Below are 27,383 nucleotides of genomic sequence, written 5' to 3'. Positions count from 1 at the left end.
TCGATCCTCAGCACCACATAAAAATAAAATAAAGATGTTTTGTCCACCGAAAACTGAAAAAAAGAAATAGCAATTAAAAAGCTTCACAAAAAGAAAAAGCTAGGACCAGATAGATTCTCAGTTGAGTTCTAATAGACCTTTAAAGAAGAACTAAAACCAGTCTTTCTCAAATTATTCCATGAAATTGAAGGGGAGGGAACAACCCCAATACATTCTATGAAGCCATATGACACTGACACTAAAACCAAAGACACACCGAGGAAAGAAAACTACAGATCAATGTCTCTGATGAACATAAATGCAAAAATTCTTAATAATATAATATAATATAATCACATTAAAAGATAATATACCATAATCAATCAAGTGGGTTTTGTCTCGGGTTACAAGGTTGTTTCAACATACAAAAATCATAAATCAAAAAATGTAATTCACCATATAAATAGAATTAAGGATAAGAATTATATGATCATCTCAATAGATGCAGAAAAGGACTTGGATATTTATTGATAACCCAATCAATAAATGGGCAAAAGGACTAAACTGACGTTTATCAAAAGAAGAGACACAAATAGTCAACAAATATATAAAAAGGAGATCAACATCTGTAGTAGTCAGGAAAATGCAAATGAAAACTACACTAAGATTTTATTTCATTCCAGTCCGAATGGCAATTATCAAGAATACAAATAATAATAAATGCTGGTGGGGATGTGGAGAAAAAAGTACACTCATACTTTGCAGGTGGGATTTTAAATTAGCTCAACCACTCTGGAAAACAGTAGGGAAATTCCTTACAAAACTAGGGATGGAACCACCACCTGACCCAGCTCTCCCACTCCTTGGTATTTATCCAAAAAAATTTAAATCAGCATACTATAGTGACACAACCACATGGATGTTTATGGCAGCACAATACATAAAAGCCAAATTGTGGAACCAGTCCAGATGCTCATAAACAGATGAATGGATTAAGAAAATGTGGTCCATATACATAATGAAGTTTTACTCAACCATAAAGAAGAATGAAATAATGCCATTTGCCATTAGATGGGTGGAAATGGAGACCATTATACTACATGAAATAAGCCAGACTCAGAAATTTCTATCAAGCGTCTAATGTTTTCTCTCATATGTGGAAGCTAGAATAAAATAAGGGAAAAAGGTAGGGGTCAGATATCATAAACACATGGAGAAGATCCGTGGAATAGAAGAAGAAGATTGAGAAGGAGAGAGTAGGTTTGAGAAAGGGGAGGAGATGAGAAATGAATTTAACAAAATCACTCATGTGCATATGTAATTATAGCACAGGGAATTTCACATTTATGTATATGTAGAAAGCACCAATCAAGAAAGAAAGAAAGAAAGAATGAATGAATAAATGGAAGATCAGTAGAGGAAGGAGCTAGGGAGAGGGACAAGGGGAGGGAAAGCAGGGATGGGAAAACAGGGACTGAAATGGAGCATGTATGATTTGGTCAAAATGAACCCAACTACTGTGAATAACTATAATGCTCTAATAAAAATATTTTTTGAAAAAAATAGAATAAAGGAAAATTATTTTGTGAGTAATAAAATCTGCAATGGGCAGCAGGGTGCCAAATGTATTCAGCATTGAGTGATACTCAGAGTGAACAAAAATTGTATTTTATTTCCCTATCAACCACAGGTTGCTATTGCAGAACAGTGAACTATAGCTATGACTGTGGTTTCATTTCATCTTGTTAGCCATTTAAAAATAGACTTTATTTTTTCAATGCAGTTATTTAGGCTCACAGCAATATTGAGCCAAAGGTACAGAGTGTTCCCATATACCTTCTGCCCCCACACTTGCTTAGCCTCTGCCATTTTCAACATCTTCCACCAGTGGTATGTATTTGTCACATCGCTTTTAGTCATTTTTGATGATATTGAATTTTTTTTGTTACAGTAGCAAATAAATCTTTATATCGTCATATGAGCCATTTTAGGTTCTCTTGTCTTCTCTTGTTCCCATTTGATACTGCAATGATAATTTCTGGCTCCTTCTGTCACTCTGGACTCAGAAAAGTGTCATGAAGCAGGTTGTGGAATCTGTCTTTCTGTTGGCCACTTAAAGGGTCAGGCAATCCAGAGATGTGAGAGTTAACTTTCCTTGTGATTCACTTTCACAAGAGGAAGCTGGCATATAACTCCCATCCCTTCTCTCCTTCCCTTGCTCTGACCCAAGGCATGGTATTTATGCACGGTCTATCTGAAAATGTCCTCCACTACCAAGAGACAGGTTGCATCCTTTTGTAAAACATGACCAAGTCATTCATGCCCTGACGTGAACTTGCTTTCTATCCGTGGCTTCATTTCTCTTTTCCACCACCCTTATGTTCCTGAATAAAGCAGCAGCACACAAGCTCATCCCCAGGCTCTGTTTTCTGGAACCTAGGCTGAATCAGTTTCTACAAGACCTCAAGCTTCATGAGGGGAAGGATTTTATTTTATTTATTGTTCATTGCCTAAAATATTGCCTGGCACCCAGAAGATTCATACTCTCTTTTCCTCCCCCCACCCTCTCTCTCTCTCTCTCTCTCTCTCTCTCTCTCTCTCTATATATATATATATATATATATATATATATAAAATCACCAAAAGACAAGAGCATCCAGACAGCATTGCAGGAAGCACAGCAGTCTTCTTATTAGTTGATTTCCATCATCAGAGAGCATCCAGGCTTGCAATACAAAACGAAAACAAAAATACAGATGCATTTCACGATGGGAAAGAGAAGAGCTGCTGGGCAGGAAGTTATGAGAGAAAAGAGATAGAACACAAAGGAGTCATGAGCATCAGCCAAGGCAGAGCTGTCCTTGAGGTTTCTTTCCTGCCCAGATGCTCACCTGATCTGACCTTCCTACCCTTTTGATTTTGTTAGAAATGCAGAGGAAAGACAAGAAACAAAGATGAAGGCAGGGCAGAGGATGCCCACTGTGGGTTCTGTAACTCCCTCCGGCAACATTACCAAGATGAAGAACTGTTTGTGGTTGCCCAGTGGATCTCTGAAGTGAGTGAAGAGGCGTCCAGACAGGTCCTCTCAAAGCGGACTTTAGCATCTTCATGTCAAGTGCGCCTGCATCTGCCCCTTCCTCCTCAGAGTCCTGACTGCCCTTTGGTCTTTTCTCTCCTCACAGAGCCTTCTATGATGACCCCAAGGGGAGCTACCCAGTAATCCAACAGTACACACTGAGCACATAGCATGTGCCAGTCAGTGTTTAGAACTGGTGTAATAGCAGTGAACAAGCAGACAGAAATCTGAGCTCTAATAGAGCTTAGATTTTAGCAAAAGGAGAGATAGTAAGCAAAAATCATAGACAAAACATGTATGTGAGATAATGATAAAGGCTTTGGGAAAAAATAAAAGTGAAAAAAGAGACAGGGGGAATGGTGGAGGAGTTAATTCTAATTTGAGCAGTTTACCAAGGATGCCACAATAGTGCTCTGCAGACTGGGTGGCTTAAGCAACAGAAATGCATCCTCCCATTGTTCTGAGAGCTAGAAGTCCAACATGAAGGGGTCAGCAGGGTTGATTCCTTCTCCTCTTCAGCTTCTACCCAGCCACCTTCTTTGTGTCTTCATCTGGTCTTTGCTTTGTGCCTGTGTCCTAATCTCTTGTTATTGGATATCAGTCATATTGTGTTAGGGTCCACCATAATGACCTGCTTTAACTTAGTCCCCACTTCTACAATCTCATCTCAAACACAATCACATTCTGAGATCCCCGGGGTTAATACTTACACGAATTTTGGGTGGATAAGGAAACACAATTCAGTTCATGACAGGAATCCAGGGAAATCCTTGCTGGAAAGATGATGCTTGAACAAAGGATTGACAGAGTTGAAAGAGTTGGATATGCAGATATCTGAGGCAAAACACCCCATGCAGAAGGAATAGCAAGTGTGAAGTCTTTACAATGGTCTTGCTTGGTGATTTTGAGGAGCAGCAAGGTGAGTACCGTGGCTGGAGTGAGGAGCAAGATGGTAGAATAGGACAAGGGGCCAATGAGGAGAAACAAGGTAGGTCTTGAGACCATGGAAGGGACTTTGTTTTTGGTGCTTTCTGTCTCTGAGATGGGGGTCTCAAGTTGCCCAGGCTGGTCTCAAACTCCCGGGCCTGAGTGATCTTCCTACCTCAGTCTCCCTGGTGGCTGGGACTATAGGTATGTTTCTCTGCACCCAGGACTGCCGTCTTTACTCTGGTGTGAGGGTGAGTCCTTAAGAGAGAAGTCACATTGCTGCTGTCCAGCAAGGTCAGGCTCAGATGCAGTGCTCAGCCCAAGTAGAGTCTGTCAGGTGCTTATTGCTGACCACACCCAGGACAAAAGACCAAAGAGATGGAATCATAGCTAGAATGCTTTGAGGGAGAAGACACACATTTCTATGGCTCTTATTATCATGACTTCTAAACAATGACTCTTGATGCACTTAGAAAATGAGATAGAAAGGGCATTTTTTTTTTTTTAAAGATACATGTGCTTGGACCAGACTTGGAGGAAGCTTGAACTGATGCCTTGTTCATCTTTTCCCTACCTTTCTTTTGCTGGGCTGAGGGCAAAGAGGCAGTGGAGGCCTATTTCCCATCATCCTTTGTTGGGACCATTTTGGGAAATCTGCTTCTGACTTGCTATATTTGAAATCACAGTTAGGGTGCTACATTCTTCATACCTTGTATGGATGATGTGTCTCTCATTGCCAGAGAACGATTGTCCAATATATGTGAAGGCAGTTTTCAAATCTGAAAATGATGAACAACCACCAAAGCTATGTTGAGTATTGACACTGCATAATAGCTATGAGAATGTACAACACTTCATTTTTTAAAAGATGGATTTATTTTCAGACCATCCCCAATAATATCGTGGGGCTATACATAAATAAAATTTACCTATGAACCAGAGGCAAGATAGAATGCTGCTAATATACCTGGGTTTGTTGATTGACAAAGCTGGGTTGAGGCCTAGGTTTGCTACTTCCTGGCTGTGCCCCTTTAGGCAAGTCACTTCTTCCAGTGTTGGCTCTCCCACTTTTAAACAAGAGAAAACAAGACCCCCTCTATCTCTTACGGAAGTGTTAGGATGGCCAAGTAACATTGTGCCTTTTGAAATACTGTGTAAAATTAGGTATTTGTTATAATGTCTGTGCAAGAGGCTGACAGCACCACTAGAATTTCAATTTATTATTCCTTAGGCGTTTTTCTTCTTGTCCCATCCCTTCCTTTCCCCCTAGGTCACTGTCCCATCTTTTATTCTCTAGACTGTGCCACAGTCTCAGACCTTCCTGTGTCCTGCTTTGCAGTGTGGTGGGAGGCTGCACAGATTGTGGGAAACGTGGGCTTTGGAGTTGCACAAACTTGGAAGCCCCATCCCCTGCCTCTTGTAAGCTGTGTGGCATGTGATTAAATGTCTCTGGAGCTCAGATTCGATACCTGGTGCTCTAAGGACTAATAATCTTCTCAAATATAGTAGGAAGCATTCAGTTTTGTCCTGTATCTTAGGAAATAAAAGTTGCCTTCCCCCAACCAGCCTGTGGATATTCAGTTGTCATGTATGAAGCTCAAGGCCCCTCCAAGTCCACCAGTTCCTCGTTCAACAGACAAGCAAGGGATGGGATCATAATCTCCCCTTTTAAAAAGTGTTTAAATGGATTTTAATCATTGGATGAGAAAGTGTCTCTTCTTAAAAATGTTTTTCTAGAGCTATTAAAAAAGCTTATACCTACATTGTTGTTTAAAAAAAATGCTCTTTTGGATTATATAAGAAGAGAGGTGCCAGGACCTCAGATAAGGCTGGGTAGAGAGATGGGATAAGCTTGATACATCAAGATGTGACATACGCTTAGTGTGGACTCAGATGTGGCTTCTCTGTCTCCTGAGGCATCAGCAGCGGCATCCAGACATCCCTTCCCCTTCTCATCCTCTTCCTCTTTCTTCTTATTGGGATGAAATATACATAACATAAAATTAGTCACTTTGAAGTGAATCATTCCTTGGCATTTAGCACATTTATATTGTCATGCAACCCACCTCTAACTACTTCCAAAGCATTTTCATGACCTCCACAGGGAACCCCATACCTATTAGCAGTTAGGTCCCATTAATCCCTCCTTCGAGCTCTTATAGGTATTAACCCATTCTTGATGTTTCATATATATGGAATTATAAATATGTGGTCTTTGTGTCTATTGTCTTTCAGTTGACATATGCCTTCATGGTGGATCTATGTTGCAGCCTGTATCAGCCTTTTTATGACTCAGTGATATTCCATATGTATTTCTAGCAACTGGCCTCTCTCTCCATTCATTGATGGACATGTGATTCCCATTTTCTTTTTAAGGAATATAAATCAAATGACAGAGCTTCTCTTGTCAAAATTCCCATATAATTCAAAGTCTTGCCAATAGCCCAAAATGTTCTGTGTGATCTGGTTTGTGTATCCTCTCTCTTGTTCCTACTCCCCTCCATCAAGTCCAGCCACCCAGGCTGTGCGGAACAGGCACTTTTTGAGGCTCTTACATTGACTCTTTCTTTGGACTGAAACATGGATCATCATAGTTAGTCCTTTACTTCATTCAAGCTATTGCTTAAATGTTACCTTTATATTGAGGGTTGCTATGATCATCCATTTCCTATTTTCATACCCATCTCAGTACCTCCATCCCTGGGAAAAATTTCAGAATGAAGATAGAGTCAAATGCTAACAAAAATAAATAAGTGAAAGAATCCGGGGGGTTATGAAGGAGAGGCTCTAATACTCATATGCTTGGTAACAAGAACTGTCTCAAAAGACTTTGTTAGACCACATCCTTGTGCAAAGACCACGACAATCTCACGCAGAAAACACTTCCCTGAGGACATCTGCCCAGCAACTGTCTGTATTCACAAAGTTCAACTGAAGTGATTACATCATTACTAGATATGAGCTGGTTTGGGACTGACAGGACTCAGACTGGGGGCGTGCAGTCAAAGTCTCTGTGGATTAAAAGACATATTATGACTTCAGAGACATTAAAATGAAGGGGAAAAGTATTTCATTAGAGTCAATTAAATGGATTAGTAATTGAGGAATCTCTTTGTTGTTGTTTTCTCCCATAGGAGGAAAACAGATAAGAAGTTGTGTTGCCTGGAAACACGCTGTGCTGTGCGAGTTGGTGCACTCATTTCACTTATTGGACAAGCTGGGCCATCAGGGACTTTGTAGCTTGTGTTCTTTTGGGTGAGACAGAACTTAATTTTTAAAGGGAATGATTGCCATGCTGGTATTTGGGAATTGGAGCACTCACTATGATTTTGGGCAGATCAATTGTTTGCGTTTTCATTGTACATTATGCAGGATTGGCAGCCCTAAAATATCCACTTGATGGTCCTTGTCTGCCCTCTGGAAGTAAGTGAGAGTAATTACATCCTCACACCTACATACTCTGAAATATTGGACTGTGGATCACTTCTCACTTTCTTCAACCAAAGCTTCCCACAGCTTCTGAAACCTTGTGATGGACTTCAACATTGTTCTAAGTATTACACATGCATTTATTACTTATCGCCTGACATAATAATGCAATTGCCACGGTTTACAGAGTGCTTCTATGGCTGTCATTGAGGATATTTATGTTTGTATTACTGCAATTTCTGTTTGTTTATCAAAATTACCAGAAGTAGGTATATTTATTGTCCCATTTTAATAAGAGCAAAAACTAAAGCTTAGAGAGGATTAGTAATTTCCTCAAGGCCACACAGCTAGTGAGTGGTGGATCAGTTTCAAAGTCACATCTTCTTGTAATTAACAATAATTTTTAGACATTTCTGTACAAGAAACCTGTGAAAGTGGCATAGTAAACACATACCCCAACAAGCAAAGGACTTCTTTTAAATTGTTGCCACAAGGATACTATGTACAAGTTCCACTTGGGGACTCCCTGTTGAAATGGCCTTCAGGCCCCGTGTGCTGAGTATCCTTTGTAGTATGCACTGTTTATCCTTTGAGGTCAAGTTGACTGTTAAAGGAGCCTAATGAGGCAGGTCTGCTGGCCTAGATGATGACTATGATCCACAGAGTGAGTTTTCAGTCATAGAACGTGGTGACAAATCAAAGCACAGGCATTCTTGGAATATGTATGATCTTTGAATGACGATGATTTGAGGTACACAGTCATTTGGGAAAATGAAATTCCAGAGGTTAAAAAATAGCCAGAACCCACATCATTTTCATTTATTAATACTAGCAATTCAAATTGCACAGAAGTTTTGTTGGGACGCACCAGGGATCCCACTTGGCCTTCAAGGCAGAATGTGGCTCCTGGAGGTGTTTTGTGTGGTCCTTTGATTGTACCACACAGATGTCAGTAGGCTATGCAGTTGGCAGATTTGGGGGTTGGTGACAACACAGGCAGTTTAACCACAAGCGTCCTACATTAAGTCTGGCAGAGCTTTCATGTTCATCCCACACCCCCCACAGACATGTAAGCGTTGGATTCCTGGAGTTCACACTTTTTTTTTTCCAAGAGAACCTTGAATACTAGCACTCCTGTTCTCAAAAACCCCCAGCCACTTCATGTTCCACCCTTTCAGCCTCTCCCAGTCAAAAATACTTCTTCCTTCTGAATTTTTATAAAATTTCAGTGAATCTCACATGGCATTTCCATCCTGCTGTCTGTACTGTTATTCTTTGTGAATAGTCTTTATGTCATTTAATAAAGTAAAGTACACCTTGCAGTCTTCAAAGGGATCCTCTCACTTTAGAAATGATAGAAAATACTCATAAGGTTTTAGATTGATCACCTCTTCTTTCTTTCTTCTGCTCCTTTGCCAGCCTGCTTGCCTTGATTTAGAATTTAGTCTTGGGTTCTGATGCTTACTATTGACTCTGCCTGGTTTTGATGAATCTCTTACAACCAGATTCCCAGTGTTGATGTGCCCTCTTGCTCTATTAACTCTATTCTTGGTAGGACGTGGTGACCTACTTCTGCTTTTTCAGTATATGACCCTGGGCTGTGCCCATCTCTTATACTGGGGTTGCTATCCAAAATGAACCTTACTTGTCACTACAGGAAGAACTGGGACAGAATTGAGGATGGGGGTTCACAGAGCAGCCTCCTGTGAGCCCCTTAGTACTTAGAACTTTAGAACTGTTCTTTGTATAGGCAGGTCCTTATGAAAAATTTGTGCATGGAATAATTTTTTTTTTAAAAAGCAGTTATGATAGCACCTCATGTTGAGGAAAATGTGCTTTTATACTTAAGATGAGGCACTATGGTAGATACAGAGGATACAAAGATGAAAAGATATGGTTTCTGCTCTAGTTTGGACCTGGAATGTCCCCTAAAGTCTCATGTGTTGCAGACCTGGTCCTAAGTTGGGTGCACCATTGGGAGGCGGTGGGAACTTTAGGTGGAAGAGATGGATCACTGGGAGAATGGCTTTGAAGGGTATCTTGTCTCCAGCTCTCTGATCTCTCCCCTGCCTGCTCCCAGTCTCCCTCCCTTTCTCTCCCCCTGCCTGTCTCTCTCTGCTTCATGGCTGTCGTGGGGTGAGCAGCCTCCTCTGCCACACACTCCTACCACCATCATAAGTTCTACAACTTAATAGGTGCTCTATCATCTTTATCCAAGTTCATTACTCAGACTTTTCCTCCAACTGCATGTCCAGTAAAGTGAGACTCCCTGGAAGAAAGGGACTGTGTTAGTGGGTTGCCTGCCTTGACTGATGCCCAAAGCAATGGAGTCAGCTGACCTTGAACTGAAACTTCTGAAACCATGATGCAAAATAAATCTTTCCTCCTTCAAGTTGTTTTCTCAGGTCTTTTGTCATGGTGATGGAAAGCTAACTAACACAGTCCCTTTCTTCAAGGGAGTCTCACTTTACTGGACATGCAGATGGAGGAAAAGTCTATGATAAACTTGGATAAAGATTAAGTTGTAGACCTTATCCCAAATCCAGATCCAAAGAAATCTTGAAAATGTTAGGGGAGTTACAATTTTCAGGGTAGGAAGAGTCTTGCTACTAGGAGCAGGTTGATGATTTCTGGGTGAGAGGTTTAGCCAGCTGAAGGATTTTTAAGAGGTGGACATAAAACACACTTGGGGTCATGAGCAAGCTTCACAAGACTGCTCTTTCTATCCACTGGTTAAATTTTCAGGGTTTCTGGTTTAAGAAGAAGATTTGCCTATGAGGATTAAAACAAATAATCACACAGCCTCTTGGAGCTCATGCTTTCTTATTGAAATGGCATGACTTTTGAAATAATGCAATCTGTTGTGATACACATCTGAAGTTCTGAATTTTATTTTGGAAATGGGGGCCAGATCTTGCTGGTAAATGAACTTTTACATAACACTACAGATGGTGTGGTCAACCTTTTTTGATTATGAAGCGAAATTAAGTGATTGTCCTGTATATAAATTGTAAGTCATCGCTCACGGCATTGCATTGAGTAGGTGGCTTTAAGTAGGTCATCCTCTAATCTAACCAACACGATGCTGTGGCTGCTGTGAGTGGGGAGAGAGCTGTGGGCGAGTTGCATGCTGAGGTCCAGGCTGCTGTGTGCCACTCTGTCTCTTGCTATTGCCAAGCACAAGCCATCTCAATCCTCCTTCACCCAACCTTGTCACTCAAGGGAGTTGCTGTCCCAAGCTGTCTACACTTTCTATGTCAAGGCAGCCTGGCTCAAAGCAACAATTCCAGTAAGTATTAGGTTCTGCTTGAGGGGAGGACCTAAAGGACACTGTAATCCTGGATACAACTGATTTTGCTTTATTTTATTGTAGGAAGACCGCATAAAAAATATACTATTATTCAAAAAGAAAACAAAAAAGCTATTTATGATAAGATGGGAAGTTCATTTTCAGGTTCTACTAGTTCAATGCTTTTGCCCTGTGTTTTGATTTTTTCCAGAGTCATTAAGTAATAATCTGGGGGGGGGGATGTTTCAGTGACATTAAAAAGAAAAACTGACCCAAACTATGCATACCTTATAAATTATGAACTTCTTGTATCTTATTTGTAGAAAAACTGCAGATTCCAGGAACAGCTTCTGTCCTTCTTCATGGAAGATGTTTTTGGTGGACTCCAATTACAAATTTGCAAGGAAATAGACTTTGTGGAAGACTTTCATAGTCTTCGGCAGAAATTGAGCCGCTGTGTAAGTATGCCTGGCAAATGTGGTGAGTTTGAACCTAGAAAACCACCTAAAAACAGCATGTGGGAAGCTGTCTCCATACCAGCAGGTGAGGAAAAAGGACTTTCTGATTGTTGGCTTGGAGTCCAAAATGAGAGTCCATCACCAAGGAAATAGCATCAAAGAACCATGCACAGCTCATGACGGCACTAATTATTAATTCTTAAAGAACAGCACATAGGGCATGTTGAAAAGAGCTGAAATAACGTGGAATGGTCCTCAAGTAAATATTTACCTTGTAATCATTCCCTTGTTATACAATGCCCAAGTAATTTCGTCTTTCAGTTGACAAGTATTTCTTGAGCACCAATTTGGTGACAAGCACTAAGTCTAGGCTGCTTTCTCTCTTCTGTCTTTTCATCATCTCTCCATCTTCCTCTTTTTCTCTCTCCATGTCTCTTTGTACCATGATGATGGGAACTTTTAGATTGCTTTTTTTCTTAATTATCTATGCTTTTAAAAATTTTTTATTAGTTATTGATGGACCTTTATTTATTTATTTGTTTATATGCGGTGAAAGTCAAACCCAGTGCCTCACACATGCTAAGCAAGCTCTCTACCACTGAGTCACAACCCCAGTCCAAATATCTATGTTTTAATTGTTGTATGTATGCTTTTTTTTTTTTTTTTTTGGTACCATGGACTGAACCTAGGGGCGCTTAACCAGTGAGCACACTCCCAGCCCTTTTTGTTTTAAATTTTGAGACAGGGTCTCACTAAGTTGCTTAGAGTCTCCCTAAGTTGCTAAGGCTGGTTTTGAACTTGCAATCCTCCTGCTTCAGCCACCTGAGCTGCTGGGATTATAGGTGAGCACCATTGTTCCAGGCAATGTATGTTTTTTAAAAAAATAGTCACAGTCAAAATCGAAAAAGAAGGAGTGTGTCTTCTTTCATACTTGGATTATTCAAAGCTTCAGAATGGTTCACAGTAAGCAATAGGAAATTAACAAGGCAAAAGTGACTGAATTCCTACAGAAACCCACTCATGTTAACAAAATATCAATGTTGGCTGGAGGAGTCAGGATCTTTGCAGTGTTAGTTGAATTTCTCCTGTGGGGAGTACAGGAAGGTTTTTACTTCTGAGAGGGAGGATGTCCTTAACCAATGGCTCTCAAGCAGAAGGCCAAGGTATTTAGGTATTTTGAGTGTGAACTGATCAATTAGGTTAAAAAATTTCAACACATTTATGTTCTCTTTTTCCTCTTTTGGTTTTGTGTTTATGTCCTTGGGACTTGGACTGAATAGTTTTTTTATAAACTCTTGTATTCCACTAAAATAACAACAAAGATAAAAAAGAAACAAACAACAACAACAAAAACAAACAACAACAACAACAAAAACAAACTACAACAACAAAACACAAAAACTACAACCTGGTATCTTTCTGTAGAACCCAGAGAAAGTGTTCTGGGTCAGTCCTCATCCCTGAAATAATGGAAAGGTGGTCACTTATCTTATGTTTATTCTGTATTTAACCTATAAGTTCATCTTATTAAGGCAGTGAATAATTAAAAATAGTCTCTTAGTCTCTTACATGAAAAGTTATGTAATTTTACATTTCTTTACCACCAGCTGATTATATTGTTATCACTCCCAGTTATAGTCTTATGCCAACAAAGATGTGAAGAGGAGGAGAATAAGGGAAATAATGAGGCCCATAGCAGACACTATAGGCCAGGGTGGAGTCACCCAAAAGGACAAGAAAGTCTTTCCCATTGTAGTACCTGTAAACCTGAGCATCCTTTTTTTTTTTTTTTTTTTTTTTAAATGGGATTAATACCAAAGTACTTTCGGGTTCTCCTTTTGTTAGTCTCCTCTGTGGGTGCTCTCCAGGGCACTACCCAGGAGATTTAATTTTCCTTATTCTAAGTGCAAAGCACTACAGGAATCCTTGCCTGATACCGGACATGTATGTGGTCCTAGGGAACTGGCCAATCTATTTTGTCATTGGTTTGATTTCATTGGCTCAAATAACTAAACACATAATGATAGCCATAACCCAAACCAAGCAATATTCTGGATGAAAATTCTGAAAACTTGAATCTGTCTAGCAATTCTGGTTTTCCCTGATTTGTTTTTGAGCAGTTTTTCCTTCAAAGGGACTTCAACCTGTTACTAGAGATGCTGCTTTCAGATTCAACGATGCACCGCAGGGTGGAGCTGTGTCACCTCTTAACGGCTGGCTCCCCCTTGTGGTCGAATTCGAATACAGCATCGCATCAACCTTCCCAAGTGCCATGGGACTCTGGTTTTCTTTGTTCTCCTGCCTCTTACCAAATTTTGAGGGGCAAACATTTGAGATTTCCTTTAACAATTTTGAAATGTATAAGACATTATCATTTGCTATATTAATATTACCGTGCAATATATCTCAAAGTAAAAAACGATAACCATGTATTTCTCCTGTCAACTTGAGCCTCACACTCTTGCGTCACGACCCTTTCCCTTCCAACACCCCTTCAGTCTCTGAATTACCATTCTATTCTCTGCTATTTTGAGTTCGATTATTTTATATGTCACATCTGAGTGAAAACTTGTGTTTTAGTCTTTCTGTGTCTGGCTTAATTCACTTTGCATAATGTTCTCCAATTTCATCCATGTTGTCACAAAAGACAAACATTATTTTTAAGTTTGGATAGTATCCTATTGTGTGTATATACACTACATTTTCTTGATGCATTCATCTATGGATGAACACTATGTGTTACAATGAATATAAGACTGCAAACATCCGTTAGACATATTATTTTGAAATTTTGGGGTATCCTGAATTTTGGGGGTATCCAGAATTTTTTTGGGTAATCCCATTTTTAGAAATGGGATTATATGATGATTTATTTTTAGTTTTTTGAGGAACTCCCATACAGTTTTTCATATTGGCTGTACTAATTTACATTCCTATTAACAATGTAAAAGCATTTTCTTTCCTCTACATTCTTGCCAACACTTGTTATCTTTTGTCTTTTTGCTAATGGCCATTCCGACACACATGCATTGTGGTTTTGATTTGCACTTTTCTAATGGTTAGTGATGTTGAGCATTTTATCAATATACAATATTTTGAGAAATATCTGTTCAAGTCTCTTGCCCATTTTAAATCAGATTATTTGTTTTCTTTCTATAAAGTTGTTTGTGACCCTTTTATATTTTGCCCTAAGGATATTAATGCCTTATAGGATATATGGAGTGCAAAAAAATAAGATATATGGATTGCAAAAAAATAAGATATATGGATTGCAAATATTTTCTCCAGTTCATAGGTTGTCTCCCCTCTGTTGTATCCTTTGTTGTACAGAAGATTTTATTTTGATGTAATTCCATTTGCTTTTTTTTTTCGAATGTGCTTTTGGGGTTTATTCTTCTGCATATGGATATCCAGTTTTCCCAATACCATGAAGACTATCCTGTTCCTTTTTTTTTTTTTTTTTTTTTTTAGTGGTGGTGCTGGGGATTGAACTCAAGGCCTTGTGCATGCAAGGAAAGCACTCTACCAACTGAGCTATATCCCCAGCACACTGTCCTGTTTCTAATGCATGTGCTTTGCACCTTTGTTGGAAATTGCTTGACTACATGCTTGGATTCATTACTAGCCTTTCTATTCTGTCCGATTGGTTGATGAGTCTGTTTTTAAGCTAATGCCAGGCTGTTTTAATTACTATTGCTTTTCTAGTGTAGTTTGAAATCAGATAGTGTTGTCACTCATTACTATTTGACAAAAGCAAAGAAATGAATCATTGCCATCTTTTGAGATGTTATGGATTTATATTTGGTGGGTAGTCATCAACTGAGTGGGACTACATTTTTTTTCCTTTCTTTCCTTCACTTTTTTCTTTTTATTTCCTTCCTTCCTCTAATCCTTTTGCCTCCCTAAACATATTTCAAAAATGTTACATGTGCCTGTTCCAGGACATTTTGTCAAATGGCCAAGTTGTAAAGTGACCTTGTTGAATTTACTTTCATTTTCTTATTTACTTTTAGTTGACCCGCTCTAATGCTGTCTTCATAAGAAAGAAGTTCTTCATTTTGAGGGCTTCTCTGTCTCCATTGCAAGTTTGGAATTAGAGATGGAATAGCAGAGAGAAGGGAGACAAGGGGACAAAAAAGTCATAAGAACTGAATGTTTCTGATCATGAACATTTTTATGAATAATATTTAACATTGATATACATATACGAGTGTATATATGTACATATATGATGAATTCTCCATAGTCAATACATTTATGTCCTAATTTTGATATTAGAATGATAATGTTAATTGTAACAAATATGCCCCCATAGTTTGGTGACTTCACCTGTTCAGCCTTTATTTCATAGGAGCCCACTCAAGTAGAAGTACAGTCAGGGCTTTCTGGATGGAATCACTTTCCTCTACATTATGAGTCAGGGATGTAGGCTTCTTCCAGATTATGGCTGTGCCATTCCTGAACTGTCTGCATTTAGTGTGTGGCAGGCTGATAGGAGCAGGAAGAAGCCTTATCCATTTCAGATAAGCTTTGCTTCCAAAATGATAGGTATCATCCTGATCCAATTCCATTGGTAAGAACTAGTCACATGGCCATAAATAATTGCAAAGATTCCTGAGAAATGTTGTCTCATATATGGAGAGAAAGAAGAGAAGAAAATTTTGATTCATAGGTAGTAGTCTCTGCTAATTATTCAAGAATTGTTCATTCATATTTACAACCAGGGCTACTCATACAGCGGATCTTTTTGCAAATTAGAAAAAGAATGTTGACTTTTTGTTGACAATCCCACTCTAGTCTGTGGCCACTATTCTAACTTTTAGTTACTTACCATATAAGAAAGGTAGGTTAATATTTAATTCTCTGTTTACCAGTTTTTGAGATAAAGGATTAGTTTTTCTAATATTCTCCTATGATGTCTAACAAATTGTTACTTTTGTTGTCATTTTGTCTGTTTCATTATTAACTCATGGTTTAATTTAAAAAAACATTTTTGTGAAAGCTTTCTGATTTCTCTAAGCCACCTGCCTTTGGGGCGTCTTTGCAGGTCCTTTTATATTGGCATCTTCTTGAGCCACTTTTAGGATACATACGACACTAGAAAGTTATGATAGACTCCAAGGGCCAGAGTCCTTAGTACCACTGTATTTGAATATCATCTCATTGTCTCTGGTAACATTCTGAACATTTTGCAGCAGCTAATAAAAATTACATTTTCCAATTATTTTGATTTGGGTAATTTGGTTTAGTTAGATTGATGGTATAATTGTTAAAATAATGTTATGTGTAAAGAAGACATTTAAAGATTCTTATAGAACTCATACTCTCAGACTTGAAAGGGAATTGAACAGTTGCCTCATTGGATTCATAAAATAACTTGCCTAATTGCTAGTGATCAAAGTTGAAACTGAAAATATTTCCATTAGTTTTCAAGATTTCATCATCTACTTTAATTAGCATTTTTAGAGCCTGAAGAGTAATTGTGAAATTACAAAGGCACATCTTCCATATTTATTATGTCTAATTACATTTAAAATCTGATGTCTTGGAAAATATGATATTTGTGTTTCTATTTCTTATAAACAGTTTGAAAAATAATTTGTATCATAAATTGCAATTAGCTTACCAACTTGTGAATTATCCTTCATCTTTGTAATGTCAATTTTTAAAATTGCAATTGCTTCAACTGTTAAAGCAAGAAAGAGGAAGTGAAACCAGTTTTGTCTTATTCTTTCAGTAACTGAGAAGTCCAAAACCCATCTCTTTAACAATAACAGTAGTCTCCTTGTGAGATTGTTTGGAGAATTAAACAAAAGAATGTCAAAGTGCCCAGCATATTATGGTTTTGGAAAATTGTCTGCTTTCTATACACAGACCATTGATTTACTTTCAGTTACATTTTCTCAACGATTTCTGAACGTGGTTCTCTTAAATAATTGAATACCTTTTTAGTACTTTATATTAGTGCTACCATGTATGTGTATAATTTACAGTAGTACTTTGATTTAAAAATGAAGAAATCATTATGAGTAATTGGTTTTAATCTTAAAAAATATGTTTTCTCATTATGTTATGGAATACTTCTGCCAACAATGTTGTTCCTGGGTTAATGATATATAATACCTCTGTCAAAATGATGAGGCACAGCTCTCTGGCTGGGTTAAGAATTTTCACAATAAATTATATAGACTCATTCTACTGAGTGGTAATTACATCGAGAAATTTTTAAAATCTGCAATATAGTTTCCCTACCCTTATATCTGTATGTAAATAAGGGTTTTGAAAACTCTAATTCTTTTCCTCTGGTTAAAACATGGAAAAATATTTTGTAATGGTCTAAGATTATTCTATGCAAACAAAATTATCTATGCATATCTATATCAGATCATTCTTCCCGTTATAGAGAATATATAAATTAAATAATGTTTTATGAGCTCTTCTGTTACATATTTACTTAGTTGTTAGATATTTATCATTTGTTTTGTTAAAATAAAGTGTCTGTGGAATTTGGTTTTGTAGAGAGACACTGGCTAATAGTTTAGTTACTCTTTCCTCTTTTCATGAAAACTTTTTTAAAATACAGTACTTTTTTTTGAATAATGTTACTTTGTTATTTTCTTTTTGACTTTTCCATAAGGCTTTCTGGTCTCAGTAGTTTTGTGTTGTTTCCTAGTGCCTTTCGTTTTGCCAAACCGATATTTTTTTTTATTTAGTCCTTTTTCAAAACAGGCTATATGCACACACTTTTCTCAATTATTACTTTGAAAGCACCTTGGATAATATTTGTAGGACCTCACATGAAAAATTGTGCAAAAAGTCATTGAATAAGATTTGCTTAAAAGTCTTCGTTTAGTATTATATGATATAATGATGACATTTATTTAGTCTTTAATCCCTTATTTATCATTTGTATTTTGGGAAAAAACGTTTCTGGCAATCAAGACCATGCCCAAATAGGAACTTTTAGCTACCAAGATCGACAGAAACCCTGCCCAAATTAATAAAACAACAAAGAAAGGTGGTTGTGATCCAATCTGAAGTATGCTGAGATAAATAAAAAATATAAGCTCTTATATATATTTTTTCATTTCCACAATGGCTATGTGTTTATAACATGACATAGCATAATAAAATTATTTTTCCCCAAACACATGAAGATATCAGGAACACAATTTAAGAACTGTATAATGTATTTATGTGGTTATTTTAAACACAGTTCTGATACTCACAAAAGTCTAGGGCGTGTTTCAAACTTTTATTAAGCCAGAAGGCTGTGGAATCTGGGGCAGTAGGCTGATGTTTGCATTTCTTTTGCAAACATTTATTATTAACAAGCATTTATTTGATGAACACCTATTCCAGAGCTTGGGGATTCACCAAAAATTGACAGTTAATTTCTCTGTTCTCATGGAGTTCACTGAAAATGCTTCCAGCCAGCCTCTACTGGTGTCAGATTGTGATAGGGACTACGAAGGGAGCAGATAGCAGGAAGTGTTGCCACGAGGGTGGAAGTTGGGGTTGTAACTAAAATAGGTTCTTCTGGGGATCTCAGCTGGGACCTGAAATATGTTTAAATAGTCTGCTCTCTTCAGCCTTGGAACACTTGCTTCCTCTGCCTACTGGTCTCTTCTCTCTGCTCCTTCCACTCATTCTTCAAGATGCACCTTGCTTCTTTCCTAGAAGCCTTCTGGATTCCAGAGTCAGATTACCTCTCCAACTTTACTCCCTTCATTTTCCTTCCTTCCCCCTCTGGTTTTCTTCTGCCCTATTGGTCTTCCTTCCTCTTTCATAACATCCCTTTATTTCCTTTTCTTCTTTGCTAATTTCTACTATTGTATGAGAGAAAACCCACAATACTTATCTTTCTGAGTCTGGTTTATTTTGCTTAGCATGATACTCTGTAATTTCATTCTTTTTTTTATGTGTGTGTGTGTGTATATATATATATATTTTTTTTTTTTTCTTTATTCATTGATCTGTTGTTGGGTTGGACACATAGGCTGATTCTGTGATTAGGCTTTTGTGAATTTATGCTGATAAATGCAAATATGCATGTATTTCTTTTGGATAAATACCAAGGAAATGCATTGCTGGATCAGATGGTAGTTATATTTTTAGTTTCTTGAGGAACCTCCACACTGATTACCATAGTGGCAGTACTAATTTACATTCCTACTGGCAGTGTACAAGAATTCTTTTTTCTTTGCTAGCATTCACTGTAATTTGTATTCTTGATGATTGCCATTCTGATTTGAGTGATGGAATCTCCATGTAGTTTTTATTACCTTGAGTTCTAAAGATGCAAAATATTATTTCATATAATTTTTGACCATTTATATTTCTTTTGAGAAGTGTCTGTTCAGTTCACTTGCCCATTTATTGTTTGGATTATGTTTTAGTCAGCTTTTTTGCTGCTGTGGCTAAAACACCCACTAGAGGAGGAAAAGTTTATTTGGGGGCTCACAGTTTCAGAGGTCTTAGTCCTTAGAAGGTTGCTTCCATTCCTTAGAACTCCAAGTGAGACAGAACACCATGGTGGGAGAGTGTGGCAGAGGGAAGCAGCTCTGCTACATGATGATCAGTAAGAGGCGGGGGAGAGGGGAAGAGAGAGGGGGGGGAGAGAGAGAGAGAGAGAGAAAGAGAGAGAGAGAGAGAGAGAGAAAGATATACCCCATAGTCCCCCAGTGAACCACTTCCTCCAGCCACACCCCATCTGCCTCCAGTTACCAGCCAGTTAATCCCATCAGGGATTAATTCACTGATTAGGTTAAGCCTATAACCCAGGCATTTCTTCTTTGAACCTTCTTGCATTGTCTTGCATGTGAGCTTTTGGGGGACACCACATCTAAACCATAACAGGTTATTTGTTTTTATGGTGTGGATTTTTTTTAAGTTCTTTATGTATATTCTGGATATTAATCCTCTGTAGGAAGAGTAACTGGCAAAGATTTTCTACTGTTCCAAAGGTTTTCTGTTCACTTTGTCAATTGTTTCTTTGGCTATACAGAAGCTTTTTAATTTGGTGCCATTTATTAATTCTTGGTATTATTTCCTGAGCTATAGGAGTCCTGCTAAGAGAGTGGTTGCCTGTTGCCTATATGTTCAAGTGTTCCCCCCCACCCCCCTTTTTTTTTCTAACAGTTCTAAAGTTCCTGGTAATATACCTAGGTCTTTGATCCATTTTAAGTTGACTTCATAGGGTGAGACATAGCAATCTAGTTTCATTCTTCTACATAGGGATATGCAGTTTTCCCCATGTTAAAGAGGCTGTTTTTCCTCTGAGGCATGTTTGTGGCACCTTTGTCAAGAATCAGATGACTGTAGTTTTGTGGGTTTGTCTCTGAGTCTTCCATCCTGTCCCATTGATCTATGTATCTGTTTTTATGCCAGTGCCATGATACTTTTGTTTCTATGGCTCTGCTGTATAATTTGAAATCAGGCATTTTAATGCTTCCAGCATTATTCCTTTTGTTCAGGGCTACTTGGGCTATTCTGGATCTTTTTGTCTTCTATAATGAATTTTAGGACTGTTTTTTTTCTGGTTCTGTGAAGAATGCTGTTGGTAATTTAATGAGGATTGCATTAATTCTGTAGATTGATTTTCGTAGGCTAGTTCAACTATATCAATTCTGCCTCTTCATGAATATGGGCCACTTTCCATTTTCTAGTGGTTAATGTCTTCAATTTATTTCTTTAGTGTTCTATAATTTTCATTGTGGAGGTCATTTACCTTCTTGGTTAGTTCATTCCTAGAGTTTTTCTTTTTTTTTTTTTTTACTATGGTGAATGGAATTGTTTTCCTTATTTCTTTCTCAGCCAATTCATTATTGGTGTTTGAAAAAGCTACTGCTTTTGTATATAAATTTTGTATCCTGTTATGCTGCTGAAATGTCTTATCAGCTCTAGAAGTCTTCTGATGGAACTGGTAGGGCCTATATCATCTGCAAAAAAAAAAGGATAATTTGATTTCTTTCTTCTCTATTTGTATCCCTTTTATTTCATTCTCTTGCTTAATTGTTCTGTGTTAAATTTGAAGTGCTATATTGAATAGGGTGGTGACAGTGGACATTCTTGTCTTGTTCTTGATTTTACAGGAAATGCTTTCAGTATGATGTTGGCTTTAGGTTTGTCATATACAGACTTTATTATGATGAAGAAAGTTCCTTCTAACTATTTTCTTTAGGATTTTTATCATGAAGGGGTATTAAATTTGTCAAAGACTTTTTCCTTGATTTTATTTATATTACATATCAAATTATTGATTTGTGAATTTTGAGTCATTATTGGATTCCTGGGATGAAACCAGCATGATCATGATTATAATCTTTTAATGTGTTGCTAAATTTGGTTTACAAATTTTTATTTTTATTTTTTATACTGGGGATTTAACCTAGGGCTGCCTAACCACTGAGCCACATCCCTCAGACCCTTTTTTATTCTTTTCATTTTGAGACATGGTTTGCTAAGCTGCTTAGGGCCTCACTAAATTGCTGAGGCTGGCTTTGAACTAGTGATCCTCCTGCCTCAGCCTCCTGAGTTTCTTGGATTACAGGTGCACCACCATGCCCAGCTCACAGGTATTTTATTAAGGCTTTTTTTGTGTATATATATATATATATTCATCAAGGGCATTGGTATGTAATTTTCTTTTCCTTGATTTTTTCTTATCTAGTTTTGGTATTAGGGCTTCATAGAATGAGTTTGGATACTTTCCCTTCCTTTCTATTTCATAGAATAATTTAAGGAGCATTGGTATTAATTCTTAAAAAAATCTTATAAAATTTAGCTGTGAATCCATCTGGTCCTGCTTTTCTTCATTGGGAGGTTTTTATTTAAAATTTTTTTTTAAAAATTATTATTTCAATCTAATTGCTTGTTACTGGCTTGTTTGTTTTCTGTATTCCCTAGGTTCAATTTAGGTATGTTGTAGATGTCTAGAAATTCATCCATTTCTCCTAGATTTTCCAATTTATTGGATTGTAGGTTTTGAAAATAGTCCCTAATGATCATGTGGATTTCAATGATGTCTGTTGTAATATCCCCTTTGTTGTCTCTAATTTTGTTAATTTGGGTCTTTTATCTCATTCTTTAAATTAATTTGGCTAACAGTTTATCAATCTTGTTTGTCTCTTCAAAGAACCAATCCGTTGTTTCATTGATTATTTGTACTTTTTTGTTTATTATCTAGTTCCTTAATTTCAGTCTGATATTTATTACACTTCTTTCCTTTTACTGCTTTTGGGATTGGTTTGTTTTTCATTGTCTAAAAATTTCATTGTCTAAAAATATCATTAGGTTATTATTTGAGATTTTTCTGATCTTTTAGGATGGGTACTCATAGCTTCATAAGCTTTCTTCTAATAATTGCTTTCGCCGCATTCCACCAATTCTGGAATGTTGTGTTTCCATTTTTGTTCGATTCTAGGAATATTTTAACATTCTCAATATTTCTTCAGTGACCCAGCCATCATTGAAAAGTATCTTTTTGAATTCATATATTGTGTAGTTTTTGGTTTTTCTTGCTATTAATTTAAATTTCATTTCATTATGATCTGAAAAGATGCAAGATATTATTTCAATATTTTGTATTGGATAAGATTTGCTTTATGGTCTAAGGAAGAATAAATTTTGGAGAAAGGTCCATGAGTGATTGAATAGAAAGTACATTCAGCTGTTGTTGGAAGAAATATTCTGCTAATGTCTGTTAAGTCCCCTTGATTTATAATATAGTTTAAATCTGTTCTTTGTTGTTCTTCCTGGATGACCTATCAATGAGAGTGGTGTTTTGAAATCTCCTAATATTATTGTGATGGGCCATATGTCCCTCTATATTGATCAATGTTTTATGAAACTGGGTGCACCAATGTTTTGAGCACCAATATTTACATTTGTTATATGATCTTATTCCCTTGACCAACACATAATTTCCTTCTTTGCCTCTTCTGATGCATTTTACTTTGAAGTCTGCTTTGTCTGCTAGCAGAGTAGCTAGTCCTTCTCACTTCTGAATTGCATTTGCATGGAACATCATTTTCCATTCTTTGACTTTCAATTTGTGAATGTCTGCCTGTAAGGTATATTTCCTGGTGTGATTTATTCTTTCTGCGTCTCTATTTTTTTGTTTTTCTTTTTGAATAAAGGATTATTTTAATTATCTTCCAAAATTCTGGCTTAGTAGTCATGAATTCCTTATCTCAGAAAGATTTTATTTAAATTTTTGAAGAATAGCTTTTTGAAGAATGATTTTGAAGAATAGCTTTGCTGAATATAGTAGTCTAGGTTGGTAGTTATTTTCTTTTAGGTCTTGAAATACATAATTGCATGCCCTCCTGGCCTTTAGAGTTTCTGCTAAGAAATCTTCTGTTATTCTGATGGGTTTTCCTTTGTAAGTCACTTGGTGCTTCTTTCTTACAACTTTTAAGATTCTTTCCTTGTTCTGAATTTTTGACTTTTTGGTCCTGTTTATTTGGGGTTCTAAGTGCTTTGAATATCTGAATGTTAATCTCATCCACTAAATAAGTTTTCTATACCATTAGTCTGTATTTCTGGTCCTTCTTCAAGATCTATGGGTCTTTTGGTCTTTTAATGTTGTCCCAGAGCTCTTGAATACTCTGCTCATAGTTTGTTCTAAATCAACAAGCTTGTCTTCAAGCCCTGATATTCTTTCTTTTGCTTCATCTAGTCTGTTGGTTAGGTTTTTACTAAAATGTTCATTTGATTTATTAAATTTTTCATCACCGTGATTATTGTTTAGTTATTTTTCAGAATCCTTTTTATTGATATATTCTTTTATAACCTGTACTTTCTCCCTTAGTTCATTGCTTTGTTTTCCTTTTCATTCACTAATCATTTTAATAATAAATTTTTAAAAAATAATTCATTGTATTGCATTTTATCTACTTCAATATCTGAATTTGGTTACTTGGGAGCTATGAACTTTTAGAGTTGTCTTGTTTGCTTATGTCCTCATGTTTCCTGTGTTTCTATGTTGTTGCTTGCACGTGTATTGTGATGGATTTGACTTCCTCTGCTGTGTGAGTGTCTTTTCAGTGAGTAGTTTTCTCTTTACAATATTCCTTGCTGGGGGTATAGCTCAGCATCAAAGCACCCATCAGTATGATGAAATTGTTCGGTTCAATCACCAGCACCACTCATTATGCAGCCATACCTCTATCAACTTCTTTCAGTCTCAGGCAGCCAGTATATATTGGGTGCCTCAAGTCCATAATCTCTGTAGGGTACTTTTCTAAATGAATGAAATATAGCAGCTCTATATGGCAGAGGCACAATTGTATGCCAAGTATATAACAAGTTTGCAATAAACATGTGTTGATTTAATGGTGAATGATAAGCTGTTGTCTATGATAAGCATGCAGTGTTTTTTACTGCATGACTTTCTCACACTTTTCTTTGATTAGTTCTCTAGTTATTCTGTTATTACAAATAATTTGCCTCTAGTTTAAATCATGTCTATTTCAGTTGAATTTTCAGCCATTTTTGGTCATTCAGTGTTTTTTTATAATAATACTACTAACCCTTTTGTCATGTAGCCCAATTTTAGCAACTGCAACTATATACTGAAAAAAATTAAAAAAAAAATGAGAGCATTCTTTTAGAAAGTCCTCCTTTCAGGCAAAGCTATCTTAGTTATGGTAGTGAAATTTAGCTATCCTACCAGATCTATAAGATAAAGACACTTGTTGGTTGATTTTTGCCATGTGTTATCCTTCATCCACTTCCATTTCATGAGTTTTAACTGTTATCTTTCTTGATGTGCCTCTACACTATTTTGTCACTAGGATACAGCCTCTTGTGAGACTTTAAGTGAGTGACTAAACCACTTGAAATGTGGTTTCCCTTTTGCAAATTGAGAATAACCAGTCTATAAAGTCTCCTTGGTCGATTCCAATGCAAAAGTTTTATGAATAAAAACTAAGTGAATATATGAGACGTTTTCAACTTTTCCTTCTCTTCCCTTTTCTTTAACCCTATAAACATTTGTGGGAGAATAAAGAAAATGTTAATTGTTTTCCTATTTTATTCCTAAGTGATCTCTGCACTCAGATAGGGTTTGAAAGTATACCTGCACAAAGGGAGACTGGCAGCTTCTCCTGACCAGGCTACCAGCCAGCTTCTCAAAATATCAGCTCACTCCTGGAGCAATTAATATGAAATTCTTGGGAGTTTTCTCCTGATAATCCACACTGAACATTGTACTGTAAATTGTATATGACAGCTGGGGTGAGTTTTCAAAAAGTAAACATTTCTTGTCCTTCTCCTATCTTCCATACTTCCCACAGCTCTCTTTCTCAACTGCTCCAGCCATGCTTTCGTTTTACCAGTGTCTAGAAGGCACTGATCTCTTCCCTGCTCCGGCCTTGGCAACATCTTTCCCTCTCAGTCACTCTGCCAGTGTTTCTTCCCCAACTTTCCTCTCTCCTCTCCTTGCTTTCTCAGACAGCCCAAACTGGCTCCTTCTCATTTTTCAGATGTTATTTTAAGTGTTCTATTTCAAAGGAGCCCTCTGTAACCACCCAATTGAAAGTTGGTTATTACTATAAATCTCTATCACAGAGCACTGTGTATTGCAAACATAGCTTTAATTGTAATTTGCAAATTTTCATTTTTGTACTCTTATTTATCATCTTATTCTCTCTGAAACTGTAAGTTCTGTGAGGACAGAAACCATATCCAGTGACCAGAACATAAAATTTGCTCAATAAACATTTGTTGAATGGATGGAAGAGCACTATAAGTGCATCTTCAGGGGCTGAGGTTATGGCTCAGTGGTAGAGCGCTTGCCTAGCATGTGCGAGGCGCTGGGTTTGATTCTTAGCACCACATAAAAATAAATAAATAAAATAAAACTATGTGTCCAACTACAACTAAAAAAATAAAAAAAAATAAATGCATCTTCAACAATTTATATGTATGTATTATTGATTTCTTAGATAGCCTGTGCTTTACCAGCTAGAGAGATGACATCCATTACCAGAATGAAAAGAACGTTTTATAGGGTAAATATTTCAAATTCTTATTTTTGAATGATTTGTTTTCTTCAGTACGAAAGACTTCTTCTTTTATATTTTTTATTTTATCTGCAGATTGGAAACAAAGGAATCTATAAAGCCATCAGTGAACTGGATATTCTTCTGTCCTGGATTAAAGAACTGTTAGAAAGCATTCCGTAAATCAAGAGCCCAAACACATTGATTTGATAGTTGTTTTGAAATACAATGATAATAATTAGAAATAAATTTATAACAGCATTCTTCTTTAAAAATTTTGTACACATTTCTGATAATAAATTAGGTAATTCAAAATAGATGAGAGAGATTTAAAGTAATAAAGTCTTAGAAATAAGTAAATTGTCAATAACTTGTACATTTTCTATGTTTTTAAAGAATATCTTGGTTCTATTTTGTTATTTACAAGTGTATAGTAAAAATTTAATTTAAAGATGTACAAACTGAATTAACTCATATATTATTTGTGGAAGAAAAACGACAAATTACTGGGATATGATATAATGCTGTGGAGACATAAATAGATGCTATATACAAGGTATTGCCTACTTAATGGTCTGATAGTTACTAATTATGCCCAGTGTGAACTTAGCTCTTAACTGGTTTTTATTTTAATTAAATGGTGTTTCTTTCTCCTGGATATCCCTTCCATGATAGCATACTTTAATTTCATTGGTTGCAATAGATAATGATAAGATCAGATCACATAGAACATACTGGTCAACTACCTATTCGGAATGATTTACTAGGAACATCTTTGACAGATAACCCAAGCTGGAAAGACCACAAGCAATCAAATTGAAATGATGCTGAAGCTCGATAATGCTCCTTCTGGGTGTCATAAAATTTGGAAAGTCACCAGAGGCCAAGTCAAAGTAAAAATGTAGCTCAGATGTCACACAATCAACTTTTGCAAGGTCTAAAAACCTCATTTTCACAGTTAGCTTTTCTGTTAACTGAGTAACATGGCCTGGCCACAGTTTCTTATAAAAGGGACCCTGCTTCACTGTGATTGGCATATGGCAGTAGAAGACATGGGCTGTTTCTGACTTCATGGCCTGACAGCCAGCTAGGTCGCTCTCAGGACATTCATAACATTCTCCTGTGTGCAGACAACACTGATTTGGTGTCCTGTGCTACGAACTTTTAGTTTCCTTAAGATCTTCACCCATGATGTACTTGGCAACACTTCATTTATT

The 27,383-nt window shown here is 36.9% G+C and overlaps 1 protein-coding gene across 1 annotated transcript; it reads left to right on the top strand.

Annotated features, from left to right (window-relative positions):
• Positions 1-3,940: 3,940 nt before the first annotated feature.
• Positions 3,941-26,420, top strand: Il26 (interleukin 26). Its single transcript, XM_046430654.2, has 6 exons — positions 3,941-4,043; positions 10,513-10,700; positions 10,785-10,853; positions 11,024-11,158; positions 26,110-26,175; positions 26,263-26,420. The coding sequence occupies exons 1-6, from the start codon at positions 3,941-3,943 to the stop codon at positions 26,347-26,349; spliced, it is 648 nt and encodes a 215-aa protein (XP_046286610.1). The 3' UTR covers positions 26,350-26,420.
• The last annotated feature ends 963 nt before the right edge of the window (positions 26,421-27,383 follow it).

Source organism: Marmota monax, unplaced genomic scaffold, assembly GCF_021218885.2.
Source record: "Marmota monax isolate L192 unplaced genomic scaffold, Marmota_monax_Labrador192_F-V1.1 WCK01_AAM20220418_F8-fsc00056, whole genome shotgun sequence".
Taxonomy (NCBI): Eukaryota; Metazoa; Chordata; class Mammalia; order Rodentia; family Sciuridae; genus Marmota; species Marmota monax.
Note: the sequence above shows the minus strand (reverse complement) of the source record. Positions and strands in the feature narration are given on the sequence as shown.

Coding starts and splice junctions, on each gene's coding strand:
- Il26 (XM_046430654.2), top strand. CDS start 3,941: ATGGTCTTGCTTGGTGATTTTGAGGAGCAGCAAGGTGAGTACCGTGGC. Junction 10,701..10,784: donor GGCTCAAAGCAACAATTCCA/GTAAGTATTAGG, acceptor ATTTTATTGTAG/GAAGACCGCATAAAAAATAT. Junction 11,159..26,109: donor GGCAGAAATTGAGCCGCTGT/GTAAGTATGCCT, acceptor TTGATTTCTTAG/ATAGCCTGTGCTTTACCAGC.